Source organism: Caloenas nicobarica, chromosome 24, assembly GCF_036013445.1.
Source record: "Caloenas nicobarica isolate bCalNic1 chromosome 24, bCalNic1.hap1, whole genome shotgun sequence".
Lineage (NCBI taxonomy): Eukaryota > Metazoa > Chordata > Aves > Columbiformes > Columbidae > Caloenas > Caloenas nicobarica.
Genome location: NC_088268.1, coordinates 6,068,901 through 6,079,178, shown reverse-complemented (window position 1 = coordinate 6,079,178; position 10,278 = coordinate 6,068,901). Strand labels below are relative to the sequence as shown.

Genomic DNA, 10,278 nt, shown 5'->3' with positions numbered 1-10,278 from the left:
AGCACTGGAGGCACTGGGAGCACTGGGAGCACTGGAGGCACTGGGAGCACTGGGAGCACTAGGAGCACTGGGAGGGCCCGTCCCCGCAGGCGCTGTCCGTTCAGCACCGCGGCCGCGCACCGGGACCGGCTGAGTCGAGTCCGGGTTAAACCGAGCCCGGGCTGAGCCGGGTCTGGGCTGAGCCGGGCCTGGGCCGGGCCGGGCGGGGCGGCGCTGCTGATCCCGCCCCCCCGTCTCCCGGCCGCTTCCGGGTTCCTGTCCCCCCCCCGCGGCCCCCGGCCCGGCGGGCGGCCCCGCTCCGCCCCCCCGCTCCGCCCGGCCCGGCTCCCGGCGCTTCCCCGCGCCCCGGCCCCCCCGGCGGGACGCGCCCAGGATGCCCGAGGAGCGCGGGTGAGTGCGGGGGGGGACCAGGGCGTCACCCCCGGGCGGACCATCCTCCGTTCAGCGGCCCCGGTACAGCCCCGTCCCCCGGCTCGGCATCCCCGGTCCAACCCCCCCAACAGCATCCCCGGTACAGCCCCGTGTCCCCTCCCGCGTTCCCGTCCCCTCCCGGTCCCGGCGCTGCCTCTCCCCGGCCCCCCCGGACCGCACCGGCCCCGGCTCCCCGGGGGGAGCCGCGCTCAGACCTGCCCCCCCCGTACCCCACCAGCCCCCCCGATGCTGCCGAGACATCGGGATCCCCCCGCGAGAGATTCCCAAACACCGGGGGGGGTGTGGGGGGATTTAACCCCTTCCTGGCTGCCCTGCAGTGTCCCCAGTACCCCTGCCCCACGAGTGGGAACATCTGTGGTGTGTCCTGCTCCCCCCAGTCCCTGTGCCCCCTCCAGGGCTGAGGGCGCGAGGACACTGGGGACACTGGGATCACAGGGAGGGTCTGGGTTCGGTTCCCTTCCCCGCTCCCCCTCCCTCCCCCAGCACAGGGTCCCCCTCCCTGACTGTCCCCTCTGTCCCCAGCTCTGTCCCACAATGTCGGTCTCCAAACTGCAGGACACAGATGAGGTTTTCGGTGAGTCCGTGGGGGCCCGTGGGGTGCAGGGCCACCCATGGGTGCTGCCCCCGCACGTCCCCACCCACCCTCAGTGTCCTCGGGGCTGCCAGTGGTGAGGGGGGGGGACCCCAGAGCTGGGCTTGGGGACGACATGTGCTTGGGGACACAGGAATGGGCATGGGCCATGCAGCCACCTGCAGAGGGACAGGGTGGCATGGGGACATGCATGGGGCACAGATACAGGGGTGTGGGGACAGGGACACGTGTGGGGCAGGGGGACAGGTAAAGGGCACACAGAGCATGACATGGGGACACGGCAGGCGAGACTCCACGGGCCGGGCTTGGGGACATGAGGGTGATCCTGGTCAGACCCTGCGGGTGACAGGGACGCTCTGTCCTCAGGGACACCCCACTGCTCCTCTCCCTGTGCTGGGGCATCTCTTTGAACACTTCTCTCTGTCCCCTGTCCCACCCCACCGGGGTGTCCCGTCCATCCACGTCCCCAACGCTCCCTCTCCCTGTCCCCTCTGCCGTCCCCATGGGGATCCCCTGCCCTGTCCCCGTGCCCTGCTGTCCCTCTGTCCCCTGTCTCCTGACTGCCTGCCCACCTGTCCCTCCAATGCTGTCCCATCCCCTCTCCTTGTCCCTCCCTGGCTGTCTGTCCATCCACCCTCTCTGCTTTTCCCTGTCTGTCCATCCATCCACATCTCCCTGTCCCTACCTGGCCATCTGTCTCTCCCTCCCTTGCATCTCCTTGTCTCTACTTCTCCATTTGTCCATCCGTCTTCTTCCTGTCCCTCCCTATCTGTCTGTCCCTCTGTCCTCTCTTACCTGTCCATCCATCCATCCCCATCTTCCCTCCCTCGCTGTCCCTCCATCCCTCCCTCGTACCTCCTTGTCCCCACCTCTCCACTTGTCCATCTGTCTCCTTCTCCCTCTCCATCCATCCATCCATCCTTTGATCCCTCCCCACCCGCTCGCCCCCTGTCCGTCTGTCCGTCTCTCTCTCTCTCTCTGCCCCGGTCTCTCTTTCACCCCCAGATTTTACCGCTGTGGTTCCAGAGACCCCGCGCCTGGACACCAGCCTGCAGAAGGCCCGAGCCCGGCTGCTGGCCAAGGGCCGCCGGCACCGGCCGTCGCGCTCCCGCCTGCGAGACAGCGCCAGCTCCACCGAGGGGGACGAGGGGCCCGAGGCTGCGGTGAGCGGGGGGGCACGTGAAGCAAGGGAAGGGTTGGGGGGGACCCATGGCCGGGGGTGGGAAAGGGTTGGGGTCACCCCAGGGGGGTACCGGGGTCTGACACCCCCACGCCGTGTGTCCCCAGGGAGCCGAGGGTGACAGTGGCCCCCCGGCCCCCTCGCCCTTCTCCCGCGGCGCCGAGTTCTCCTTCGAGGTGGGGGGGGCACGGCGGGTGCTGGGGGAGCCCCCCGGCCCCTCGCCCCCCCTCAGCCGCTACCGGCCCCTGACGGACGCCTGGTGCCAGGAGGGGCTGGCGGGCCCCCCCTCGCCCAAGTCCTGCCCCAGCTCCGACAGCTCGCCCGGCTTCACCCGGCCCCAGCGGCACAGCGAAGGTGAGACCCCCCCCGAGACCCCGCAGGGACCATGGCTGCCCCTGCATCCAGGTGGGGGGCAGGGGGTGACCCCCCAATCCTGGCCCTGCAGATGACAGCCGGGACATGAGCCCCCCGGAGCCGGCCAGCCCCACCGTGGGGCTGGACAAGAAAACCCGGAGGAAGTTCCTGGATTTGGGGTGAGACCTGGCAGGGGGGGAGTGCAGAGGGATGGGGGGGGATGAACAGATGGAGGGGGACGGAGAGGGGGCGGGGGGAATGAACAGAGGGGGGGATGCCATGGGAAGATGGAGGGAGAGATGGAGAGAGGCCTGGAGGGATGGAGAGGTGGCAGGATGCAGGGATGGAGGAGGATGGTGCTGAGCGGTCTCTGAGGGTGGCTGGCAGGGGGCTGGGAGCCGCGGGGGGGGCACGGCTATCAGGACCCCCTGCTCCTCACCGACCCACCCCCAGGGTGACCCTGCGCCGGGCGTCCTCCAGCAAGAGCCGGCGGGAGAAGAGCAGCAACCGCCTGTCCATGGGCAGCAGGTGAGGGAGCCCCGGGCAGGGGCCTCCTGGGGGGTCCCGGGCCCTGACCCCGCTCTGTCCCCAGGGAGGTGGCAGAGGGTCCCGGCCGCCCCTCGGGGTCCCCGTTCCTGCCCTTCTCCTGGTTCTCGGACGGCGCGAGGGGCTTGGGCTCCCCCAGCTCCGCGTCCCCTGCCGGCTCGCCCCGCCACGAGGGGCTCAGCCCCCCCAAATCCGCCTCCCAGGTCAGTGCTCGGGGGGGCTATAGGGGAGGGTGGGGGAGCCTTATAGGTGCTCCTATGAGTCAGTCAGCTATAGGGACCAAAGTGCTATGGAGTCAGGAGAGCTACAAGGGGGTTGAGAGCCCCATAGGGCCAGGGAACTATAGGAAGAGAGACCAAAGCCCCATAGGATCGAGATGGCTTTGGGGGTGGGGTCAAAGCCCCACAGGGAGCCCTATAGGGAGGCAGAGCCCCATGGGGAGGGCGGCTATAGGGGGTGCTGGGGGTCGGGCCGTTTGGGGGGCCAGCCCTGCCCTGGCCCCTGCGCTGCCCCAGGACTCGACGCTGAGCGAGGACTCGCCGCCACCCAGCGCCAGCCCCCACCTGCCCGGCCCCCCCAGCACCAAGTGCTCCTACCCCTACCACACCCTGTCACAATCCTCGGACGAGGTGAGCGCGGGGGTGCGGGGTCGGGGTCCCTGCGGTGCCGGGGGGACCGCGGTGACCCCCGTCCCTGCGGCAGTTCCCGGAGGAGCCGCCCGGCGCGGCCGCGGGCTGGACGTGCCGGCAGGTGGGGCAGTGGCTGGAGGGGCTGGGCCTGGGGCACCACGGCGAGCGGTTCTCGGCCCACGGCGTGGATGGGACGCGGCTGCTGCGCCTCGACGGGGCCAAGCTCAAGGTATGGGGCTGGGGGGGCTCCTGCTGCCTGCAGGGGTTCCAGGTACCCCAATGGGCTCAGGGGTAGGGCAAGAGGTTCTGGGTACCCCAACGGGGTGCTCCTCGGGGCAGATACAGGTGGGTTCTAGGTAACCCAATGGGGTGCTCCGTAGGGCAAATACGGGTAGGTTCTAGGTACCCCAACGGGCTCATCGCAGGGCACCTAGAACCCCTTGTCCTAACAGGTGGTTCCATGGGGCAGGAGGTGGGGGCGGTTCCGGGTACCCCGAGGGGCAGGTGACGGGGGTGCAGGTACCTCAGCGGGACGGTCCCGAGCGGGGTCCGGTGCGGGGTCCGGTGCCCCTCGCCGCGGTGACGCGGTGCCGCAGGCGCTGGGCGTGGGCAGCGCGCAGGACCGGGCGCTGCTGAAGCGGCGGCTGAAGGAGCTGAGCGCGGCCGCGCAGCGCGAGCGCAAGGCCCAGGAGAAGGCGGAGAAGCAGCGGGAGAAGCAGAAGCGGGAGCAGGAGCAGCGGCGGAGCTGAGGCGGGGCCGGGACCCCGGCGCCCCCTCCCCGCCCGCAGCCCCCGGGACGCCCCGCGGGGACGCGGTCCCGGCGCAGGACACGACGCCGTGGCCGAGGGACGGCGCTGCCAGGCTGGGACGGGCACAGAGTGGCACGTGCCCCCCGCTCCAGCCGCCCCCTCCCCACCTGCACCCTCGCACCCTCAGGCACAGTCCAGGCCCCCCACGGGCCCCTTTTCCAGATGCAAGTGGCACGTTGGACCCCCCCACCCCATCCCATCACCCCCACCCGAGGGGGGCACTGTCGCCCCCCCTCCCCAGCACGGTGTGGCACCGGCCGAGGACAGTGCATGGCCTGACCCCCCCAGACACACAGCGAACGCTGCTCCCCCCAGCCCCGAGTACAGTGACGCGGGGGACACCCCAGGAAATAAAAGGGTATCAAGGGCCAGTGCAAACCAGTGCGGCCAGTGTGAGCCTGACTGGGAGGAGCTGGGGGACAACGTAGGGTGGGGGGATCTCTGTGCCAGGCTGGGGGGAAACGGGAGGTGGGGGGACAGTGTGGCCCCCACCCCAGGACCCAGCTCTCCATCCCTGAGCCACCTGTGTCCCCAAGTGCCACATTAGTGTGACATAGCAGCCGCCTCCCAAGGCCGGGTGACCCCAGGGTGGGTAAACTGAGGCACAGGGTGGGGGGGTGTGCAACGGAGGGGGGGAATTCCCAGGACCCCAAAATACCACAGCAAGGGCTCCATCAACATCCAATTTACTGACAGCAGGGGGAGGGTCTGGGGGAGCAGGGGGGTTCCCGAGGGGGTTGGAGTGTGTGGGGAACCCACCCCTGGTGCGGGGGGCGTGGGGGGCACACGGGTGGGAACAGCTCAGTAGTGCAATACCAGGGACAGTGCAGGGAGCTGGGGGGGGTCGGGCCCAGTGCCCCCCCTGCGTCAGGGCTGGAGTGGCAGGGAAGCTACTGGTCACACTGGGCAAGGACCAGTCCCTCGCTGCCCTGGGGTGCACCCCCCTGGAGTGGGTGCCAAGGCGGGGGGGGGCAACAGAGGCTCTCCCCCTCCATGCTGCTCCAACCCCCCCAGCTCCATACCTAAGTGCAACCACGGTGGGGGGCGCTGGGCCCCCCACCTCTCACACGTTTCCCAGCCACCCCAACAGCGATGAGAGGCAGAGCTGGGGTGCTGGGACACCCCCCGGGGACACCCGGGGGTGTGAGGGCTGTCGGCAGGGGGGGCCTATGGGACACGGTAGGTGGAGGCGTTCTTGGGCTCGGTGCTGGGGACACACCAGTCCCCCCCGTCCTGGCTGGCCTGGTAGTGCCGCCACGCAGACTTGTTGTACACGGGCAGCCGCTCGACCGAGTCCGTGGACAGGGCCTGGGGAGACACGGCGGGTGGGGAGGGCCCTGCGCCCCCCGGCGCCGCGGCCCCCCCAGGCAGAGACCCACCTTCAGGTAGATGAGTGCGTCAGTACCGAACCCCTCCATGGAGAAGAGCTGCAGGTCCCCCTGGAAGTACCGGGCGTAGAGGCGGGAGATGGGCAGCCCATAGCCAAAACCGGCCTGGGGGGGCCACAGGGGCTGGGGTCAGCACCCCCGGCACCCTGAGCCTCCCCAGCTGTGCCACGTGCCCCCACCAGCATCCCGGCGACACTTCCAGTGGTCACCATGTCACTCTCAAACATCCCCTGGCACCCACAAATGTCACCATGCCACCCCCGTGTCCCCATGGCACCCCCAAGTGTCTCCATGCCACCTGCAGGCACCCCAAAATGTCCCCAAGCTACCTTGAAATGTCCCCAAAAGTCCCCATGTCAAGCCCAAACCTCCCCCTGCCGCTCCAGCCACCCCCAAACGTCCCCAGGCCACCCTCAACCGCAGACTTGTCCCCCAGGGCCCCGCGGAGCCCCCGTAGCACCTACCGGGGGGCACCTACCAGGGGGGCCCCCCCGTCACCCAGCGGGGGGGTGGGCGCGGTGGAGTACATGTAGCTGAACAGATGGTCGATCTTCCGCAGGGGGACGCCCAGGCCCCGGTCACTCATCTACAAGAGGTGGTGGGGGGTGACAACCCCACTCCTGGACCCCCCCCCAGGCTCCGGGCCCCCCCGGGCCGGTGTCCCCACACACCTTGATGGCCAAGTCCTCCTGGCCCAGGGCCACCATGACGCGGACGGGCGGCAGGCGGGGGCTGCTCTCGTGGCTCTCCACGGTGGCTCGCATGGCGTTCTGTGGGCACGGGGGGGCTGTGGGTGAGGGCAGCCCCCCCAGCTCCCCTCCCATCCCTGCTGCCCCGCCCGGGGCCGGGGGTACCTTGAAGAGCTCGAAGAGCATGTGGTAGAGATGTGAGGGGACGTAGACGATGCGGATGGGCTGCTGGGGGCTGGTGGCTGCGGGAGGAGCGGCCGTCACCATTGTCACCCCCCAGCCCCAGCTGAGCCCCCCCGCAGCCCCCCCAGCCTCACCATTCACCTCCTGGATCTCCAGGTCGGGCGAGCACATGTAGTACTTGTCACACAGGAGCTTGGACATGTTGTAGGCGTCTGGGGAGCAGAGAGGACAGCACCCCCAGTGCAAAGGTGGGAGGAGGATTTGGGGCACCCTTTCCCCACTCCCCCTAATATTTTGCATTCCTGGCAAGTTTTTGGGGTGCTCCGGAGTGACCCCAAAGCCCAGGGGACTGTGGCCACTTCGGCTGAGGCCAGCCCAAACTCGTGACACGAGTGGCTCCCAAACGGGCAGATCCCAGAGTGGGAGGAAGATCTGGGGGGACCTTCAGCCACCACCCCCCGCCCCGGTTCACGTCCCCATGGGGGTGGGACCCCCGCCCCACGCACCTCTCACCACGTCGGCCACGCTGCAGTGGGGGTCGATGCTCCCGATGTGCTTGGGGTGCGCGGGGTTGGTGCTGCCATTGAAGAGCAGTGCTGGGTGGGACAAGGGGGGACAGTGAGCAATGGGGACCCCACCCTGCCCCAGAGACACCCCCATGGCCCCCCCCCCAGGCTGTGCCCAAGGTTGGGCTCCCCAGGGGTGAGGGAGAAGGGAACATACGGGTCTGGCTGGGGACATGTGGGGACAGGGACGTGGGCAGGACTGGGGGGGCAGCTGAGGGCGGGGAGGTGCCTGGGGGCACGCTTGGGGCAGGATCCCTGGGGCTGGGGGGGACGCTCTGGGATGATGGGGATACCCGGGGTGGGGGGTGCCCAGGGGACCCCATGGCCCCCCCGCTCACTGTGCTGGTTGAGCAGCATGCGGATGGAGATGCGGCTCAGGTAGAAGCGGTCCAGAAAGTACTGGATGTTCTGGTTGGACACAGGGTCGTCCCCGTACGCCTCCTTGTACTCCAGCACGCCCTGCGCCATGGTGGGCACCACGTCGTTGTGCCGGTTGCGGATGGTGACCAGGGCGGCCGTGAACCTCGGGAGGGGACAGGACGGAGCTGGGGGACACCCGGTCCAGGCAGAGCCGCGATCCAGGCCGGGGTTCCCCAAGAGCTGGTGGCACTGGGGAAAACCCGGAGGAGACTCTGGTGGCACCGGGACACTCAGGGCACAGTGGGGTGGGGACAGCTTGGGGACGATATAGGGTGCAGGGTGCCAGGGCCCCTCAGTGACACCATCTCTCACCAGTGTGAGCCTAGGAGGAGGGGACATGCCGGGATAGGGGACAAGGGGTATCCCAGACACGCTGTCACCCCCCAACTTACTGTCCCAGGGTGGCCTGGTCCTCAGGGTCCCTGTCCAGGAACTCCATGATGTCTAGCAGGCTCTGGACATACCTGGGGAAAGAGATGGTTACCCCCCCCCGAAAGGGGACACCCCGGGGAACCCCCTCTGGGGGCACAGGGTGCCATGGGGCTCTGCCCCATGCAGGGAGAGGGGCTGAGCACCCCCAACCAGGACCTCTCCATGGAACCACCCTGTGCCTGGTGGGGGCCCAGGCCTGTCCACCCCCCGCTGACACGGTGGCCCTTGGGGACACTTGGGGACACAGCCCCTGGGATGGGGTGGGGGCCATGAGGGTCATGGTGACCCGGGCCCCCCCAGGGCTGTGGGAACGTGGGCAGGCCGGACCTGCTGCCTGCGGCGCGGGCAGGGACAGGCAGGGACAGGGGACCTGCACAAACAACCCGTCACGTGGTGGCACTAGGACAGCTTCAGCTGCCAGAGCTGGCAAGGGACACGGAGCTGGCAGGGGACACGGTGCTTAAAGGGACACCCAGACCCCCTGAGGACACGGAACCCCAATCCACAGGGGTGGGTCAGGGTGCAGGAGGCCGGGGCAGGATGTGGCGGTGGCACTGGTGACCCCCCGATGGTTGGGGACAGCCCACTGGCATAGACAGGGGTGTCCCCAAAAGGCCTGCAGCCCTTGTCACTCAAGGGCATGGCGCGGGACCAGCTGGGTGCTGCCCTGCCAGCCACCTGTCCCTGTGCCCACCCCCAGCAGCTCGCTCCGGACCCGCGGCAGGGGACAGCTGGTGACAGCGGTGAGACCTGCAGCAGCAGTGGGACCTGCGGTGACAGCAGGGACACGCTGGGCGATGGCAGGAGCTGTGGTGGCAATGGGAGCCGTGCAGCTGACAGCGGCGGGACCCAGAATGGCACCCAGGTGGGTGACAGCGGTGGGACCTGCAGCAGCAGCACCCGCGGTGGCAGCCGGACCAGCACAGGTGGCGGCAGCGGCGCCTCCGCACCCAGCGCAGCGTGGGAGCGGGAGCGGGGGCTCCTGGCGGCAGCAGGACCCCGCGGGGGGTGACCCCCGGCGCAGCGACCCAGCGTCATCCCCCTGTCTCACCAGCTCTGCACCAGCTGCACCGAGGGCGTGCGCAGGACGCGGTCCGGCAGCAGGTTGATCTCCTTCATGATGTTGGCCAGGCGCACCGGCAGCTCCTGCCGCAGGAACGTGAACGACGTCTTCTCACAGGCATTGCTGGAGCCTGGGGGGCACAGGGGGGTCACGGGGGACACGGGCTGAGCACCCGCTCCACACCCCAGCCCCAGCGCCGGCTTTGCTCCCGCTGCCCTGCCAGGGGGACTGGGGGGAACTGGGACAGGGGAGCAAGAGAAGGTCCCTGCCCTGGGCTGAGGGGACCCGGGGGCTGGGGGGGGCACAGCTCAGCCCGCTGGGGAGGGCAGGATGGGGGCCCAGTGCAGCCCAGACTGGGGCTGGCAGCCCCCCAGGGGCCGTTTGCTGGGGACAATGACCGGGGCCACCAGCAGAGCCAGGGACACCCAAAGCGGACCCCAGTCCGGTGGCACCGGGGTGCAGAGGAGCCTCTGCCAGGGGGACACAGCGAACCGGCCCCGAGACGCGGCTGTTCCCAGCCGGGAGCGGCGCCCGGCGGGGCCGGAGCGGGGTCCGGGGGGGCGCGGAGGTCCCTCCCGGAGCACCGCCCCCAGGCCAGCTGCTCCCCGCGCCGGGGGTGTTTACCCGGCCCGGGCTGCTCCGGGAGAACGCGGGGGAGTGTCCCCTCCCGGGGCCGCAGCCGGGGCTCCCGGGGGGGTGGCGGTATTTACCGAAGTCCAGGAACTGCTTCATGGAGAGCGGCGAAGGCGAGAACTTGCTGAAGTGCTCGATGTAGGTGGGGACACCGGCCAGCGCCGCCCGCTTGCCCAGGCACCGCAGCAGCCGCATGGCCACCCCGGCCCCGCCGGCCCCCCAGGCCCCGGCCCCCCAGAGCCCCAGAGCCCCAGACCCCGGCGCCGCCGCCGCCGCCGCCACCGCCCCCCGGCCCGGCCCCGCCCCGCCGTGCCGCGCGCAAACAACCCGCCCGCCGCCAATCAGCGGCCGCGCTGCAGCCG

The 10,278-nt window shown here is 70.1% G+C and overlaps 2 protein-coding genes across 6 annotated transcripts; one reads left to right on the top strand and one right to left on the bottom strand.

Annotated features, from left to right (window-relative positions):
* The first annotated feature begins 299 nt into the window (after positions 1-299).
* SAMD14 (sterile alpha motif domain containing 14) lies at positions 300-4,907 on the top strand. 3 transcript variants are annotated; one of them, XM_065650992.1, is made up of 10 exons: positions 300-390; positions 955-1,006; positions 2,051-2,187; positions 2,312-2,558; positions 2,650-2,737; positions 3,012-3,086; positions 3,151-3,307; positions 3,620-3,733; positions 3,807-3,962; positions 4,330-4,907. In XM_065650992.1, exons 2-10 carry the CDS (start codon positions 967-969, stop codon positions 4,480-4,482), a joined length of 1,167 nt encoding a protein of 388 aa, XP_065507064.1. In that variant the 5' UTR covers positions 300-390; positions 955-966; the 3' UTR covers positions 4,483-4,907. The 3 variants fall into 3 exon arrangements, with proteins under 3 accessions (XP_065507064.1, XP_065507062.1, XP_065507063.1); XM_065650990.1 differs by having other exon boundaries at positions 2,030-2,187; XM_065650991.1 differs by having other exon boundaries at positions 309-453; positions 2,030-2,187.
* Positions 4,908-5,212: 305 nt separating this feature from the next.
* Positions 5,213-10,147, bottom strand: PDK2 (pyruvate dehydrogenase kinase 2). Of its 3 annotated transcripts, none has more exons than XM_065650989.1 (11): positions 9,994-10,147; positions 9,272-9,413; positions 8,181-8,252; positions 7,707-7,891; positions 7,309-7,398; positions 6,937-7,014; positions 6,785-6,861; positions 6,602-6,700; positions 6,409-6,516; positions 5,912-6,035; positions 5,213-5,850 (listed from the first exon to the last, which is right to left on the bottom strand). In XM_065650989.1, exons 1-11 carry the CDS (start codon positions 10,109-10,111, stop codon positions 5,606-5,608), a joined length of 1,338 nt encoding a protein of 445 aa, XP_065507061.1. In that variant the 5' UTR covers positions 10,112-10,147; the 3' UTR covers positions 5,213-5,605. The 3 variants fall into 3 exon arrangements, with proteins under 3 accessions (XP_065507061.1, XP_065507059.1, XP_065507060.1); XM_065650987.1 differs by having other exon boundaries at positions 5,622-5,850; positions 5,922-6,035; XM_065650988.1 differs by having other exon boundaries at positions 5,760-5,850; positions 5,922-6,035; positions 6,395-6,516.
* Positions 10,148-10,278: the final 131 nt, after the last annotated feature.

Bases quoted from the DNA above. Each gene is read 5' to 3' on its own strand.
- PDK2 (XM_065650989.1), bottom strand. From the start codon at position 10,111: ATGCGGCTGCTGCGGTGCCTGGGCAAGCGGGCGGCGCTGGCCGGTGTC. The intron at 6,701-6,784 runs GTACCCCCGGCC...CCGTGCCCACAG, and splicing joins TGCTCTTCGAGCTCTTCAAG to AACGCCATGCGAGCCACCGT. The intron at 6,517-6,601 runs GTGTGTGGGGAC...CACCTCTTGTAG, and splicing joins AGGAGGACTTGGCCATCAAG to ATGAGTGACCGGGGCCTGGG.
- SAMD14 (XM_065650990.1), top strand. From the start codon at position 967: ATGTCGGTCTCCAAACTGCAGGACACAGATGAGGTTTTCG. The intron at 2,559-2,649 runs GTGAGACCCCCC...CTGGCCCTGCAG, and splicing joins GCCCCAGCGGCACAGCGAAG to ATGACAGCCGGGACATGAGC. The intron at 2,738-3,011 runs GTGAGACCTGGC...ACCCACCCCCAG, and splicing joins AGGAAGTTCCTGGATTTGGG to GGTGACCCTGCGCCGGGCGT.